At 32.1% G+C, this 18463-nt stretch overlaps 2 protein-coding genes across 20 annotated transcripts in view; both read right to left on the bottom strand.

The window, feature by feature from the left end:
• Window positions 1-4752, bottom strand: part of LOC143230319 (serine/threonine-protein kinase 17B-like) — a 49971-nt gene extending 45219 nt beyond the window's left edge. The window contains exon 1 of one of the 4 annotated variants that reach the window (XM_076463644.1): window positions 4393-4752. Coding sequence is in view for 1 of the 4 variants with exons in the window: in XM_076463643.1 (XP_076319758.1) it covers window positions 2889-2891 (3 nt within the window). In the remaining 3 variants the exon portion in view is untranslated. Of the gene's footprint in view, window positions 1-212; window positions 234-2888; window positions 2907-2973; window positions 3111-4392 lie in introns of those variants that run through there. The other 3 variants (XM_076463647.1, XM_076463643.1, XM_076463645.1) reach the window with 3 other exon arrangements.
• Window positions 4753-16576: 11824 nt separating this feature from the next.
• The window catches only part of LOC143230323 (uncharacterized), a 120227-nt gene continuing 118340 nt past the window's right edge, over window positions 16577-18463 (bottom strand). For 15 of the 16 annotated variants that reach the window (XM_076463658.1, XM_076463654.1, XM_076463662.1 and 12 more), the window contains 2 exons: window positions 18243-18441; window positions 16577-17834 (listed from right to left, as the gene is read on the bottom strand). In XM_076463658.1, the coding sequence (XP_076319773.1) occupies window positions 17723-17834; window positions 18243-18441 (311 nt within the window). In that variant the 3' untranslated portion in view covers window positions 16577-17722. Of the gene's footprint in view, window positions 17835-18242; window positions 18442-18463 lie in introns of those variants that run through there. The other variant, XR_013016391.1, reaches the window with a different exon arrangement.

Below are 18463 nucleotides of genomic sequence, written 5' to 3' on the forward strand. Positions count from 1 at the left end.
ATAACGCTAAGTTTAGTTTAAAAAATAAATTAATAGTTGGAAGGTATATACAAAAAATTCAAAGTAAAAACAGTTACGCAAGTTATAATGTTGTAACATTTTCAGTATCTGTTTCTTACGTTCTTGTTTAAATTTAGTGAACTGAAACTTAAAATTTGGATATATTTAAAAAGAAAAAAGTACATCTTAGAGTACCGTTTTAAAATACTTACGTTACGTTATTTCATTAAAACACTGATAGCCATACCAACTGCTTAACCTTCGACACTGTACCCAACTTCCTACTCTGTATGATTAAAATACCTTATTACGATACTATACATACAGACATGCGCGAGTTTCTGTATCAGTTCAATTCATCCGTGATCTACATAAAGTTGCTATAGCAACCACACACAAAAACAAGGCAACAAGATTACGCTTAAAGTTATCCTTAGTAATCCTCCTCTACCCCAAAATAAAATCCATATGACCTTATTTACTTTCGAGTTAATAATGAATATTTGGGTATATTAAATAAACACTTATCAGAAGCCCAGGAAACAAGTCTTTCTTATCTTTAATTTTAGGTAGTATATTATCTCACTTAGTACTGAAGGATTCATTAAAAAACCTGAAATGTTCTGAGAGCCAAGGGGTAGAAAAAAGAATAATGATTAAAAAAGGGTAATATTTTTTGACAATTTACATTTTAAAATAAGTAAATGTATATATTTAGACATATTACAAACTAAGAGTCAGTAATTCATCAAGCAAGTTTCAAAACAATAAATTAACAGGTAATACTCCAGATATGTCAACAATAACTACTATTTATAAGTGGATAGATTGAATAACAATGACATTTAGAGACTGTTTTATTGTTAAACAAACAGCTACATTGATTATCGGTACTGTGCCCACCATGGACATCGAAACCAGGTTTTTAGCGTTTAAGCCTTCAGACTTTACCGTTGAGCCACTAGGGGAGAGGGGTGGACTTTAAACAGATTACCTCAGTATATAGCTTTGTTTATTTTAGTGCTAAGCCACAAAAACAACAATTTACAGTTTGCTGTGAGGACTGAACCTCGAATGTTAGCGTTATAAGCCTTGAAACTTATCACTGACAGAACACTACCAAAGAACATTAACCTAAACAAGGAATAAAATAAAGCCCAGAAGGAAGCATCAGAGTGAAGAACAGAAGCGAATATCTGTAAGAAACAAGCGCCAACAAACACTTAACCAAAGTAACTCAGTTATATTCACTGCTAAAATATCTAAACTAGGGAACGAAACCCCTTGGGGGAATGTGTTTTTATAGGAATGGCACGCATGCACACACATTCCCTCTCAGTTGACCCAAACACGTGAAGGCTGTCCGTCCTGACACTATAAACCATTATAAAAGCAAAAGAGATTGTTTGTTTGTTTGTTTTGAATTTCGCACAAAGCTACTCGAGGGCTATCTGTGCTAGCCGTCCCTAATTTAGCAGTGTAAGACCAGAGGGAAGGCAGCTAGTCATCACCACCCACCGCCAACGTTTGGGCTACTCTTTTACCAACGAATAGTGGGATTGACTATCACATTATATAACGCCCCCACGGCTGAAAGGGCGAACATGTTTGGCACGACGGGGATGCGAACCTGCAACCCTCAGATTACGAGTCGCACGTCTGAACACGCTTGGCCATGCCGGGCCCAAAGAAATTGTAAGGTGAACAAAATGCGAAACAGTAACGTAAAAGGGGAGCAAGCTTCTCCCTTTCTATAGATTACTGGCTAAAGGTCCTCAGTCAAGATGTCTAATGTCATAGGGTTAGACGGCCTTGAGTTAAAAGGTTTAGAAATCTCTGTATTAAAACTTGTTTGAAAACATAAGAAACAATTGATCATCATTATATCAGGGCCATTTTCTATGTAAAAGCAGAAAGTTTTTCAAAGCGTTAAAATTACTGGTCTCTTTTTTAATGTAAACTATTAAAGTTATAGCGTATAATAAAAAATATGCAAACGTTTTATTTATATTTGTCTTGATCTTCCAAAACAAACTGACAAACAATGTTGTACTCTTTTGGCTATCACTCAACACTGCATAAATTGCACTGTTATTTTAGTATTATTTTTGACAGGAATATCCATATCCTTATTACATTTTTTTAAAAATATAATTCAGTATATAGATCATTACGACACAATATAATACATCTAGCTACCATAATGTAATTTTGTAACATAATAATGTTTTAGTCAGTATTTTATTATTGTGAACCAGAAATTCCATTACAATTTTTTTCGATTAAAGTTTTGACAATATATACATCTTACAAACTCTAACAAGTCACAAACCACATGCGATAAGACTGCCAAACTATAGGTGTAGTTTTGAACTTAACAAACAAAACAAAAAAAGCAAGTTTTACTGTTATTCGAGTTAACCACTTATAATTATTAGCGTTGAAATACTTGAGATATTACATGTTTCTTTATTGTTTTGAAACGCGCTGTTATTTTTCTTATTTTAAAAAGCAGCTGCAATCTGTTTTATCGGTAATTTCCCCTTATAGTACTTAAATTATTCATTATAAATAAATGTTTCTTTGGTATGACTTGAGGTTCAATAGTTGACAATTTACTCCGAGTAAAGGGCTACGATTTTAAGATCTAGCTTCTATGAATAACCCAATTAATTCAATCAACAAGCACATGAACAGATGAACCACTGCTTAAACTAAACTATCAACGTAGCGGAACAATGAGTTCAGGTTCTTGTCTTCTGAAAGCTAAACTTTTACTACATTCAAAATTTAATAATAGTACCCTAACAACTAAATATATTTTATTAGAATAACGAATACCCAAAATAACTTAAAATTAGGATTGGACTCTTTCCCTGTGTAGGTACCATGTCCAAACAGGATGTTGGTGAGCACGCTTATACAGATTTCTTCTTGAAGTACAACGAATTTCCAATGTCAATAAATTCATACATAGCTTTTGACGTAATTCAACCTTCGTCTTCCATGATTTCTCCTTCTTGCACTTTTTCCAGTTATGACCAGACTTTCCGTTTCTCCTTTACTGATACTATCCGAGAACCTCCAACTGTCTCGGATATTAGTTAACAGCTATCTACTGCAACCTACTCTTGACAAAATATCTTCATTTGAGGTGAGGCGTGACGAATATACCTTCAAGATGTACCTACATAACCCTAACGAGCATTTTACACACTTCTACCTTATATATCAACAAGTTGTTGTTGCCCAATTTACTAAAGTGTTTTAATCTGTTAAGACCTTTATTTTAAATATTACTTTCATACAAGTCTTGATTTTAATATAGTTGAGAACACGAATTTCGACTGCCTACCTAAATCTTGAGTTTTGTTAGATTTGATATGTTTGAAAACTTCAAAAGATGTTCTACTCGCCTCAACAATCAATTTACTTTTACTAAGAGTTGCGTTTCCCATTGACCGTCTTAGTCTAACTATAAATATGCAACTGCATGTGTTTCATATCATATTTTTTTAAACATTAATATTAATTACGAGTAATGTAAAAAAATTTACGTTAAACACGATTTTAGCCACTTCTTACTTTTAGTTGTTTTAGCGCCACTGGATTAATATCATACACAAACTCATATAACTTTCGTAGTTAAACCATATCAAATATTAAAAAAAAGTCCTCTGAAAACTAGATTCTCATGTGTGTAATAAAATTAACATTCAGATATTGGTTTATCACCCATCTGACAGTTCATTATACCCGTTTCTTATTTTGTAACGTTAATTGTACATACTTGTGACAGTCATTCTCTGTAAATTATAGTAAATCTTTATTATGGAATTTCTTCGATTTAAACTTTTTATCAAACATCGCAGGCAAACAGTTGATTTGTTTTTACGAAAACAAGCTATCCAGTTAAAACAAAAAAAAATGCCACTTTAAAATTAGCACAAGCTAATTTTACTAATATATCCGGATATATCAAATATTTATATACTGTGTTATAACAATTTTTAGTTATTACTATTACCATTAATAGTTATTACTATTGTATTATTCACGTGTTCCAATTTTTACCATTACCAATCCTTTTGTTTTTTAGTTTAGCTGGCAGAAACTTTTCTCTAACATTCCCTCAATTCTCTAAGTTCTATACAGTTCTAGCGTACTCGTATACTCTATAGTTGTAATGACTAATAAAAGTACTGGTTATGTTAAACATTCAAATTATAACTGTATAGCTCTCCAAATCATTAGGTGTTACATAATTACACACTGACGTTATGCATTATCTTACCAAGTTTTAACTCGTAATTTAAAGTTATAAACTATACTAAAACTTAAAAACAATGATTCAACCCTTTCTTTCTATGTATTTATAATTAAAATCCATACCTAATTGTTCGTTTTCAGGTTGAACTCGACAACTTGACAAATTACTCGGCAAGACGTGACTAATCTTTCAGGTACATTCAAACTTGGTTTACAGTAATTATTGTTAAACGTTATTCACTCTGATAGAAAACAGACATAAGTTAGGAAATAACAGCAACGTACTTGTTTCTAAGGGCAGTTTGTTTTAGTTTAATGACAATTACATTCACGACATATTATCATTCAATTAATACTTAATTTATAACAGATGAGACTGACACTTCTTTTATTCTTCCCCTCCTTGCTAACGTCAGATGCAATATCCCAACATTCAATGAGCGGCCGACATTACGATGCAAACAATGATACATGAAATGTCCAGTACACGAACCTTTACTCCAATTGGATAATTTAATGCACAGCGCAGCCTCAATTTTACCGAAACATATACTGCCCTGACATCTATCGGCAATAAGAAAAATACTGAGATTAAAAACGAGAGAGAGAAAATAACCTTATATATATAAAGAGATAAATAAAAACGTAAATTAACGACAAGTAAAAAAACAAAAAAGAACAATATTTAACTATGCTGATTTAAAATGCCTTTCTAGCAATATCCATTTACCATTAAAAGTAACTGGTTTATTGTTGAAGGAGATATATTTTATTCTTATATATTCAGTTCCCCTTCTACTAGGGCCCGGCATGGCCTAGCGCGTAAGGCGTGCGACTCGTAATCCGAGGGTCGCGGGTTCGCGCCCGCGTCGCGCTAAACATGCTCGCCCTCCCAGCCGTGTGGGCGTATAATGTTACGGTCAATCCCACTTTTCGTTGGTAAAAGAGTACCCTAAGAGTTGGCGGTGGGTGGTGATGACTAGCTGCCTTCCCTCTAGTTTTACACTGCTAAATTAGGGACGGCTAGCACAGATAGCCCTCGAGTAGCTTTGTGCGAAATCCCCAAACAAACAAATCCCCTTCTCCTCTCACCCTGTGGCATAGCCGTAAGTCTGAAGAATTATAACAGTAAAGATTGGCTTTGGATACCGATAGTAAGCACATCATAGATAGGCTAGTGTATAGTTTTGTACTTAAGTCTAAACAAACTATATTCAAATCTTTGATATATTTAAGCTAACTTTGATATTAAACTGAAACTTGATTGCATATCTATAATGGAAAAACTAATCAAGAAGTTTGAATACGTACTGCTTTCACTAAGCCATTCCATTTTTCAAGTTTCTATTTACATGTCATGTCCAAGATATCATTAGGAAGCTAATAAAGCAAAAAAAACAACAAAAAACAATACGTTTATATTATTGTCATTAATTATCAATTAAAATAAATAATTCAACTATTTCAAGAAAAATACATTTTACAATCTCCCTTTCAGATTTTTTTGGCATTTGTACTGAAACGAAAAAAATGATACCCAAGAACATAGCTTGAGATTCTTTGGCAAAACCTCTGGATATCATTAAGTTGATATAAATATCAGTTTGTCTGCAGGAAACATCTTAAAGTGCTCACGTAATATATAATATTTAACAATGCCTGGACTTATTGTACGTCCCCCGCTAGTACGGCGGTAAATCTACAAATTTACAACGCTAAAATCAGGAGTTCGATTCTTCTCGGTGGACTCAACAGATAGCCTGATGTGGCTTTGCTATATGAAAACATACATTTATTGTACGGGTTTGTAGAGTTGTGTAATATTGAAAACGCTTTAGTGTTATAAAAGCCATTATACGCAGATCTTTTTCCCTACAAATAACTTAGGAATATAAATGGAATCCACAAAGAAGTAATAATGGCTTCCTTTTGTGATTAGTTTGTATTTTCGAAGTTAATAAAGAAAACCACAGAAATAAAAAATCAAACGACAGTGCTGATTATACCGAAGCTTCGGGGCAAAATTCTTCTCCAGGAAAAATCTGTTACACTCTGAAACACTCAAATAAATAATCAACATAACACTATCAACTATTATTTAAATATTTGTTTTTATAAATTACTTTTCTTACGTGAAATGTTTTTGTCTCTCTCTCTTCCGCAACCATTCATTACTTTAAGTATTCTATCGCGTAAACTTTGGTATATTTTCAGTACCAGTAAAGATTTATTCATAACATACAGAACAAAAACAAATCCAATAAGGTTAACCCTCTTCCAAAAACAGGTAATTCTTTTAGCGGCTTTAAAGAGATTTTTGTTTTTTGGTCATTAAGCACGAAGCTACACCATGGTTGTTGAAACACTAACTTAATATTATATCCCTTGCCGCTGAGCAACTAAGGGCGCTTTAAGATGATTTGCTTGCTTAAAGTTAAGCAAAATGCTAGACAATTGGCTATCTGTATTCTGCCTACCACGGATATAGAAACCCTGTTTGTAGCGATGAAACATTTAAGTTATTTCTGTTCCATTTCTTTACCCCCTCTTTTTATTGTTTTTGGAGGTAAGGAGGGCTTTTTTTTTTCTCAATTTTATAGGAGTATCTAGTTATGGAAAGTTGCGACTTCTACTTTTTAATATAAAAAATAGAATACTTCTTGAAGTTATAATAAATATTATCCCCTAGTGGCACAGCGGTATGTTTGCGGACTTAAACGCTATCATTCGGGTTTTAATACCCAGAGTGACCAGAGTACAGATAACTCACTGTATAACTTTGTGTTTAATTACAAACAAATAATACCTTATAAATAAAGGTAAAAATCATGAACTCGTTTTGTGTTTTCCGACTTTTCTGCGATATTTTATGTTAGGTTTTACCATTACAATTGTTTTTGCATAATCTTAAACAGGATATGGTTTAATGAAAACAAAGATTTTTCTCATAAGCGAAGTGTTTATGTGCAGGAAGAGAACCAGTATGAAAGGCTTTTACCATATTTTTCACTCCAAATAAAATTTTATTTATCATTTAGGTTCATGACCATATAAATTCAATTATCAAAACTTTATTATTACTTGGTGCTCTTTCTTTATTAGATAAACATAAAAATTTACGTTACTATGTAACGTACTGAATTTTGTAATAAACTAATAATATGCAGGTACTTGCTTTGCAATTTTCGTTTTATTTAACACACTGTCACAAACATAGTTAACTAATTTATATACAACGCTTCAATTCTTGAATTATAAACTTATTTTAATTTATTCTCTTACGTGATACCCATATACATACAGTCTCTTTTAGGACTAAACTTAATTTTCTTAGAATACGTGCATCATTGTTGTTATGCATAAAACAATTTAACATTATTTTTTTCTTTTTGGCAGATATTAAATTGCCAGTATTAAAAATGTATATAAAACAACTTTTTTTTTATTATACGTAGGCGTGGCTTAGTAGTTAGCATACTGGGCTGTGTATCGGACAGCCTTCGGTTGGAGACGTGGTAACTTTGAACACACTCAAAACTTTCAGCTTGTATAAAGGCGACAGAAACTTTCATTATTTGGTTCATAATACTGGATAAAGTCCTTGTGGCGGCGAGTGCTTCTGATTGGCTGCTTTCCCTTTACTTGAGAGCTGAAATTAGAGACGACTACACCTGAACCCTAGTATCCTTTGACTTGGACATTTAGCCCATGCACAGACGAGGACTCGTTAGGATTAATAATTCACATTTGTTTTGTGCTCGAATTGTTTTTGATTTATTTTCATAACTTATACAGTTTGTTATAAATTTCGTCCACAAAATCAACTGTTATCTGAAAACTTTGACAAATAAATACGCGTGTTAAGAACAATTGCGTCTTTATAATTTGATTGTTTTAGAAATTATAAAAAAAGTCTTTTGAGCGAAGTACGATTGGCTTTTCCACTGTCTTAGCAAATATTTTAAAAATACAGTTAGGAACACTGAGAAATGTTGTTCAAACTTGCAGTATTTTTTTCTAAAAAATAGATGATTTATTATCAATAACACACATTTAATGTAATTATAACTATTAATATATGCAACTTCAATACTTTTACTTTTATCGTATTTACAATAATAAAGAAGATTCGCAGGAGAATGAAAGTAACACATTTTTGTATCTTCTTTATTGACACATAGCTTTCATTTTCGGTTTAGTTTGTTTGTTTTGAATTTCGCGCAAAGCTACACGAGGGTTATCTGCGCTAGCCGTCCCTAATTTTGCACTGTAAGACTAGAGGGAAGACAGCTAATCATTACCACCCACCGCCAACTCTTGGGATACTCTTTTATCAACGAAGAGTGGAATTGTCCGTTACATTATAACGCCCCCACGGCTAAAAGGGCGAGCATGTTTGGTGTGACGGAGATTCGAACCTGCGACCCTCGGATTACGAGTCGAGTGACTTAATCACCTAGCCATGCCGGGCCATGTTTGCTGGAATTGTGCAACAACAAAAACTGACTAAAATTACAAATATTAAAATCATGTAAGTAAAAGGTATATTTTCTATTAAATTATTAACTAAAATTCATGGAAATAAACTTTTATTTAATAACAGGAGAAAATACAATTAAACTAAATTTCTAATCAAAAGAAAAATGATAAAGGAATAGAAAAGAAAATATATTTGACAAATTTTAACTCTTCAATTTTTGAGTATATCTTAATGTATTTAATACATATAAAGATTGAATTTTATGCTGGAAAATATGTAGTTAATCCGGTTATTCATTTTTAGACGAAAATGGTACTTGAACGTTTTTATTACAGTACTGGGCAAAAGTGTTAGGGCTAGAGAATACTTTGTCGTTCTTTCTATTTTATGGAGCTAATTCTTCCATGCCATTACAGAATGTTAATTTCTACACTATGATAATGCTTCACTGATCCTTGTTCACAACCGAATGAACCAGGGTGAGGATACTTATCATTCTTTAGAATTTCTATTATACTTGTATCAAGGGCATGCCATAATGGTTCTGCTTGAATTAACACACTGATCAAATTTAGGATCTGAAATAACTGTCACGGTACCCCATGTAGTGTCTTAACAATATAGACAGAAACTAGCAAAGAATTAGCGTATGCTAGAAAAAATCAATTTCATAGCACTCCAAATACAGACTTTGCTTAAAACAGTGAATACTATGCATTAAGTTTGTTATCATTTCCACGGCCCAAAAAGCGTAGAGAATTGTCAGTAGAGCGGATAATTCGCATAAAAGCTTTGGACTCCCAAACAAATGGTTACAGACTTGAAATGCTCCCCAAACACAAATATACTTTAGAAAGTGAGGCCGAGAGAGGTAAGTTTGACAATAGATAATGAAAAGGCAGACCATCTAAACTCAATAATACTAATGTCAAATATCTTCGTTTATGCAGCTTTCAGGACAAAAAGAAGACTGTTACTGATCTCAAGCATGAGATAAACGACCATGTACCAAATGACAGGAAAGTGTCCAGATCCACAGTATCAAGAAGATTCGACGAGAATAGAATATTTTGTCTTGAATTTTTGATGGTTGGAAAAGAGTTTTGTGGACAGATGAGTCCAAGTTTGAAATATTTGGTTCAAAGTGTATGTTGTACGTCTAATGGAAGAAAGGTGAAAGATACCTACCCTAATGCATAGCACCTATCATAAAGGATGGAGGAAGCAGTGATCATGGAATAATGGATCAGTGCGAGTACTATCAAATACTAATCCGTGATGGTACATCCAGTGGTTTACATATTATTGGTAAAGGATTATACTGTCAAGAACATAATGACCCCAGACACTCATCCAAACTATGCAGAAATTTATTTAGTTTAGAAAAAAGCTACTGGAGTCATTCAAATGATGCAATGGCCTCCACAGAACCCCGATCTCAACCTAATTGATTATATTTGGACTTTGATAGATAAAAAAATTTACAAATCAAAAGTTACTTCCAAAGAAACTTTATGAGAGTGTATTAGAGACATTTGGAGTAAAATCCCAATGGACACTTTGATTAAATATGTTGAAACGACGTCTATAGTTATTAAAGAAACAGGGAGAAAACAAAATAGTAACTGTTTGCTGACCTCAAGCACTTCCACCGAGTTTCAATTGCACTAAATATGAATATTAAGATTATGAAGATTTCATCTGTAATTTACCTTCTTTTGTTGTTTGAAAGTAGCTTGAAATATAATTTTTGTCTTTGTCATAACACTTTTATATGGTATCGTATATATTATCAGTAAACCTGCTTGTAGAAAATAACGTAAGGGAAAGAAAGGCTCGGCATGGCCAGGTGGATAAGGCACTCGACTTGTAATCTGAGGGTCGCGGGTTAGAACATCCGTCACACCAAACATGCTTGCCCTTTCAGTCGTGGGAGTGTTATAGTCAATCCCACTATTAGTTGGTAAAAGAGTAGCCCAAGAGTTGGCGGTCGGTTGGTAACTTGAAAGATCAGAATAGAAAACCATGATCGATATATACTGAAACGCCGAAAGTTCCAGCTTCTGTAGGCATGAGCCCCGGATCTTTTAATCACCTAGGAACATTTCTTATATGGTTATAAAATAATCTATTTTCAGTATTAAAAGTATCTAAACAACAGCAACAAACCGCTGAACCTTTAGAATACCTTTTCAAGTACGATGTTTTGATTAATGTATTATTATTATTCTAAAAGAAACTGTTGATTTCATTGTTGTTTTTTTAGTGAGAATATTCATCAACACATTTACAAGGCCAGCGATAGTTTAACTAGTGCTCTAGGTAACTAGCTGGTTAGGTAATACCCACCCTTAACACCAGATGTGCACGTGTGTGTATATACATACTGTTCACTATTACTTAAGGTACCTTTTACTAAATTCCAGTGTTTTTCGGAAGTTTCGATTTAATTATTTTTAAAGTATGCTATGCATATCACTGATTTTTGACGAAGTAAATCTTTTACTTTTTACTTTCGCTTGCTCAAAACAACAACTGTGAGAAGGGGTAGTACGAAAGTTTGTTTTTTAAAATTCTCGCTAAGCTACACTTAATCACCGCTACCCACCATCAATAAAGTGCTACATCATAAAGTTCCATAGTCTGAAATAGCAAAATGTTTGGTGTGAGGAGAATTCGAACCCACGACCTTCAAATTTCTAGTCCAGCTCCCTAATCACCTGGTTATACCGGTAGAATGAAATCCCACCAAAAGTACGAGTTTGTTCCGGAGACAAAAGCAGAGATTAAATATTTTAAGATTAATCCACACTGTTAACACAGGACATAACTGATAAAAACTATAAGTATTCACGGGTCAATTAGAGTAATAATATAACAAGTGTGTAAATGTATTAAACGAGAGTCAGTATTCATAATCCAAGCAAATTTTATTATTGTAGTACCACGAAACATTTTAACTGTACTCACTCACCCAAATAGTCATAGATGTATAACTAGGCAGATGTAAATGAACAGGTGGATTAAGTCTTATTAACCATAAGTGCTTAATTATTGCTAATCTCGTAAAACAGTATAAAGTAATTTGTAAACGTATCTATCAAAGCACTTATATTGATACACTTATATTTTTTATGAGGTGTTCCGTTTAACCTGTGATTCTATTATATTAGTACATTCTTTCGTAGTTGCCAGTACTATAAATGCTATTAAAATGCCCAATGTTCTTACACCTAATATATTAACATTTTTTGAAATTTAAAGGTTAAATCACAATATAGCTGAAAAGTGAAATCGGCATTCGTGCTACGATTAATATTGGAAAAATAAATCTTGATATATTTCTCAAGCGAAGTTTTCTAAATGACATTATTTATACTTCTCTACAGTAAATCAATCGTTTTAACTCTTGATTAATTACATTTCTGGCTAAGGATTTTATTTATACAAAAACAACTTAACATAAACTGTTTGAACCTACCGTCCTTAACAGTTATAAAGTATAATGCGATACATATCTGCTTATATTATGTAACAAACACCACACCACAACTAGCGATGATCTAAGTTTCAAGATAATAGCAACTAAGTCAGTTTTGGCTTTGTAGCCGGAGGATTGTTATTTCATTAGAGCTTCTGTAAAACTATTATGAACGAGCTTCTGCCATTTTAAGGACGTAATTTCGTTCAATTCACAACAGTTTCAGTTTATTATTATTTTTCCCTCGAAGTTTAACGATAATGTTTTCAACAATAATTTTATTTAAAGTTTTGGTTATTAAGACAAGTATAAACGAAAAGATTTTACTGCTAGACAACTTGTTTAACTCTATTAGATGTAAGCTGCTTAATTTAACCAAAATATAGAATATTCCGGCATTGTAACTGTATCTCATAAATGATATTAGGGTCATCTTTCCACCCTTTGTTAATCCAAAAAGGAAACATTTTCAAAGTTTGTTCAAGATAATTTTATGTTGTAGTCTAGAGAGAAGACAACAAGTCAACATATTACCCACACCTGGGCTATCTTAATCTATTAGTGAGATTTGACGTTCATCCTTATAATTCCCACTGGAACTAAATAATGGAGCACGACTTTATGGCAAATGAATGTGAACAGTGAATCATGCTCACTCAGTTTTTGTTTCGAAAACAGTAACTATTGCATTTAACCTTGTACAGCAGCATCTACCTATAGATTAGATGTAGAATGTGTTATAAACCTCAGCACAGATACCAAAATGTCGCTCATATCTAGATTTCACGAAAATACACAGTTCATACAGTGCACCTAAATTTCTGCTTTACTTAATAAAAGGTTAGTTTGTCTAGCATCTAATATTGGCAAAACTGGTTACAAAAGGTAGCATGTGGTTAAAAGATAATATAACTTGGAATGCATAATTTTTTACTTAACAATTATACAAACTAAAAATTTACCCCGTCCTTCTTATAGAAGAGATAAGACAGTAACAAAGTGATGCCCGTCACACCACCCTTTCAGCCGTGTGGCATTATAATGTGACGGTCAATCCCACTATTCGTTGTTTAAAAAGTACCCCAAGGGTTGGCGGCGGGTGGTGATGACTAGTTGCCTTTCCTCTAGTCTCACATTGCAAAATTAGGGACGGCTAGCGCAGATAGCCCTCGGGTAGCTTTGCGCAAAATTCAAAACAAACCAAACACAGTGGTATGCAACTTACTACAACGGAAAGAATACGCTTATAACACATCGATTCAAATCCAAAAACTACACACTTGACAATATTTTCTAAACTTTAATTTTAATGATACGGTAAGGTGAGGTATCTTTTAATGATACTTTTTTTTAAAGCTGTAGTCATCACTGTTTACAACTGTTTGTCCATTAATTTAGAGTAAGATAAAATATTTACACAATACATGAGTTATAAACTATAGTTAATAAATATTGTCCATATTAACTGAACTGTCTCAAAACTGCAAACGACGATTGTATATCAACCTTTTCTGTCTTATCTAAGTATATTACGTCATTACTGAGCTGTAAAATAATATACGTGTTGTAAAATCATTTTATGATGCTAGCAAACTGTATACAGGGTGTCGCGGCGCAGACAATATCTTATAGTGTAATACCATTAAAAACAAACAACAGAACACAAGTGTGTAAGGAACAGGATTTGTATGAGCTTCTACATTCACAAGTGTAGATCAAACCACACCGAAACAAAGTCTACTGCTTTTAAAATATCACGGTTTGACTATTATCTACTTTCAGTGTCGTTATCATTGACAAACTGCACTTATTAAACGGTTTTCTGACAATTAGTGGCAGCTTTAAGTTTGTGTGGGCCCAGGGGCTAATATTTTTTTTGGGCCTTATATCCCATGTAATTTTATATAATAAAATTATCAATAGACCCTCACTAAGACCATGGGTTCTGGGGCTGAGTTCCCCTTCCCCAACCAAAATATGCTACCGCTGATAATGTGGTTCACATAAATCGAATAATAGCCAAAAGTATTTGAGGTCAATATAGTATACGAATTTTTTTTGTGTATTAAGTTTATTTATTTACAGTTTGCGCTAGCAGTCCCTCATGCTAGAGGAATGACCTATTATACAGTCAATACTTTCCATTACCAATTATTGTCGGAAACAGGATGGGAAGCAAGGAACCTTAACAGTTCGACACAGTAACCGCTAGACTATGCTCTGTCAGCATGGTTGGACATAAAAATAACTCAATATTTTCGCTTTGTGACTTTAATCAATGATTACTTGCAGGTCTGTTTCCTTTCATTGCCCATATTAAATTCTCAAACTGCTCGCTGACCGTCAGTGTGCTACTAAAGCAGGGTGTAATAGTTAACAAATAATCGCTGTTCATCAAAACTAGGCCCAAGGTCATTGGCTCGACGCTAGTATTATTTTTGTTAACTTCTATCCTGTTATCCAAGTCAATAACCTCAGTTGCCAGTTTAAGTATCAAGATCGTGTAGCAGTTGACTCAGTCATACTTCCCTTTAAGTTAAATGTTTCTTTGATTATCTACAATAACATTTCGGTGAACAAGTTTTACAGTCAGAATTTTTTGTTTGTATTATCACTTTGTTTTTATTTTACTCCCATGTATTCGTAAACGTAAGGATAAGTTGTTTATGGATAATAACCTTTAAAGTAGTTTAAAATTTTATACACCAATGTAACAACGCGTCTTAGAAAACATCCTAATTCTATGATATTTCTATTCTGATAGCAACTGATCTTTCGAAACAAAACATTTAAAACTTTTTTAAAATCCTTTCTTCAGTGTTAGCAATTGAATAAGAAAAAAACAACAACTAACAAACACTGGATAATTCATAGTTTCACCAGACCGAATGCTTTTTCAGTAGTTTATTCAGTTTAAATTTCACGCACTAATGCTCAAAACACGTCAGAATTCTAAACATTATTCTGTTACCCTCTACGCTTGATTTTCGCCATGTCAGTCAAATATACGCCTACAAACTACATTTATAATCGTATAAACTCATATGTAATATTTTTTCAAGTAAAACCAAAGAACAGTGATTGGTCCAAATATTATACATATGTTAATAACACAGATATTGCGTAATTACATAGAAAATGTCCTAAAATTGTTTAAAGTTCTGATAGTACACAATAACGTTCAGATCAAACTGTTTACAATACTGATAGTACAATGGAATATTCAGGTCAGACTGTTTACTGTTCTGGTTATACACGAGTGTTTAGATCAAACTGTTTACAGTTCTGGTAATACACAGCAGTGTTTAGTTCAAAAGAGAGGTCAAGGACATTTCAAAATTTTACATTTCGGCTCAACAAAAATTTAATCTCTCGAAAGGTATTACCGGATTAGACAGTTGTCCACGCATAATATGACTAATAAATAGACGATACCATTGCACATTTTTCGTGTGTTCTGTCTAAATTCGTGCAATCTGTACCTAATTTTGTATTCTAACGTGTCTCTATTTTTAAGAGCTATGTGTTCATTTTACATAATTTGCTAAAATCAACCTTTCAAAAATACATAACAGTAAGTTTACAGACTTACAATACTAAAATTCGAGGTTCTTATCCCGTGATGTACAAAGTACAAATAACTTATTCTGTTTGGTTTTTGAAGTTAAGCACAAAGTTACATATTGTGCTTAATATGTAATTAAAATATTAATTATTAATTTGTACATTTATGTACAACCTTAAAATAAGGTATAGAACTATTTTATAAAATTAGTGAAGAAAGTATTGCCAATAAATAGTACTGTCATGTTTAAAAATATTTTTAAAGGATGACAAGTTGCAACATTTATTTAAACAATTTAACTTCAACAGTATCTAGAAAGTAACAAAAAACTTATAGCACATACATCCTTCTATTGTACAACTATGTATAAAAAGTAAAACTATGTGTCTCATATATCATATTAACCTGTCTTACAATTTGTGAAATATGTAACCATAAAAATCAACTGAAAGGAAAAATGTATCAAAGAAAGTTAAAAAATCAATGCAGCTTCTTGTTTATTAAAAAGTTGTATTTTAGATTATTAGTTCACTACATTAAATATTTATGAAGAATATGGATGATACAAAAATATCTTTCACCTAGAAGTAGCATAAAGAAGAGATGAATAGCAATTATATAAAGATCAACCTTTTCTTGTATATTCTTTGAAAATTATATACACCTGGAAGTAATTTGACAGTGTTCTGAACACTAGAAAATTTTTGATCATCAAAAGTTTTCTGGTTTTGATTAATTTCTTAGTGTATACCATCAGTTTAATAAAGAAATATATATCTGAGAGATCAAAGCATAAATTTATTTTCAAACTGAGTTATACACATTTAAAAGGTCAAACTTTCTAAAAAATTAATGGCTAGAGAAAAATTAGAACAATGGTACAGTATTTTAAATGTATCACAATTTGTGACTTACTTCAAATTTTTATTAGTTTATTTTTTTGATAATATACTTTTTAAAGGGTACAAATTTGGGTTTAGTTGGCTTCAAAATTTAAAAATATTTGAAAATCAACAGACAAATTTAAAAGACATTTAAAATGTAGCAATGTTAAATTCAATGAAAGTGTTGCTTAACTTTATATTGACTAGACAACACTGTTTCACACTTAAAACAAATTAACAATACACAGAACATTCATAAACAATTAAGGCACTTTTATTTGTGGAATTTCTTATATCAGTGTGACTGTCATTGATTAACAGTACAAAAGTAAAATGTGTAAATTACATTATAAGGTTACAGTACGACTTTTATGAGCTTTAATAAACAATAAGTGACAAGGTGTGATCAAATTGAAATAAGTATTCACAATCAACTCTTAAAACCAGAGTGCATCACGAATCTACATCCTTTCCTCATTTAAAAATAGAATGTTAGTTCTTTTATTTTTTGTTTAAAATTCTTATGTACAGACTATATCAGTACTGTAAATTGTCTTAAATAAAAATGGAATGTTAATTTTTGTATCTATAAAATAAGAAAAAAAAATGCTTAAAATCACAAATAAAGTGCCTTTCACTTGCCAATAGAGTTTTATTATATCAGAAATCTAAATCCTTTTCTCATTTGAAAATAGAATGTTAGTTCTTTTTTTTTTGTTTAAAATTCTTATGTACAGACTATATCAGTACTGTGAATTATCTTAATTAAAAATGGTATGCTAATTTTTGTATCAATAAAAGAATTTTTTTTTAAATCACATGTAAAGTACCTTTCATTTACCAGTAGAGTGTTATTATTTTATTTGTATAAATTAAGCCTCCAGCTGAAATACTGTAAATGAGCTATGTTTCTATCTGAAAGGTGAAGGGACTCTATCTCTGTATTTCCATTATTTATGTTGTTTTCCTTATTTAAACATATGTATAAGCACTCTCAGAACAGCACTAGAAGATGTAAATTAAGAATGTTAGTTTCTTCTAATTTATTCAAAGCCAAACATATTACACTCCTCACTAGCAAAAAGCAGCTTCTCTTGAAGAACCTCAAAAGATAAATACGGTGGAAGGCCAAGCCGGTTGAAACATGTGTGTGCCCTGCAGAAAAATAAAAGATAAAAAAAACAAACTGCAACTCCAATAACATTCATAAATACATCTCCAGCTTAAATATGAGCCAATTAACTGCTGACATGAACCAGTAGTGTAGTGTTTGTTTACATATTACACATATTTACAGTATAGGCAGATAGAGAGAAGCACCTAACAAAACTGTTCAAATAAACCACAAAATTGAATAAAAAATAAACATTAATGCTACCACTAATAAAACATCTAAATACTCTTGATTACTGGAATTTTAACTGTATAACCGAAACTTAAAATGTAAAAGAGCAAAACAGCAATATAATTTGAAATTTTTATTATTAAAAAATCCTTTTGTTTTTATTCTTTCTTCATATTATAAAAAAAAAGCAATATATTTTCCATTAATGTTAGTGTTACCTTGGTAAGTCAGTTGGTTGACCCCATTTTTGTACACAGAATTTTTTAGGTCCATTACTACCTCGCAAAGCAACAAAACCCTCATAAGGGAGTCTTGAAGTTCCAGTGACAAATTGGAGAACCCGTAGACGTTGCTGGTTGTCAAAGTTTTCAATAGCTTTCCAAAACCAAAGGATTACTTGATGATCCTTCTCATAACCTTTCCAAAAATTTAAGTTATT

The sequence above is a fragment of the Tachypleus tridentatus genome, chromosome 10 (genome assembly GCF_004210375.1).
Source record: "Tachypleus tridentatus isolate NWPU-2018 chromosome 10, ASM421037v1, whole genome shotgun sequence".
NCBI lineage: Eukaryota > Metazoa > Arthropoda > Merostomata > Xiphosura > Limulidae > Tachypleus > Tachypleus tridentatus.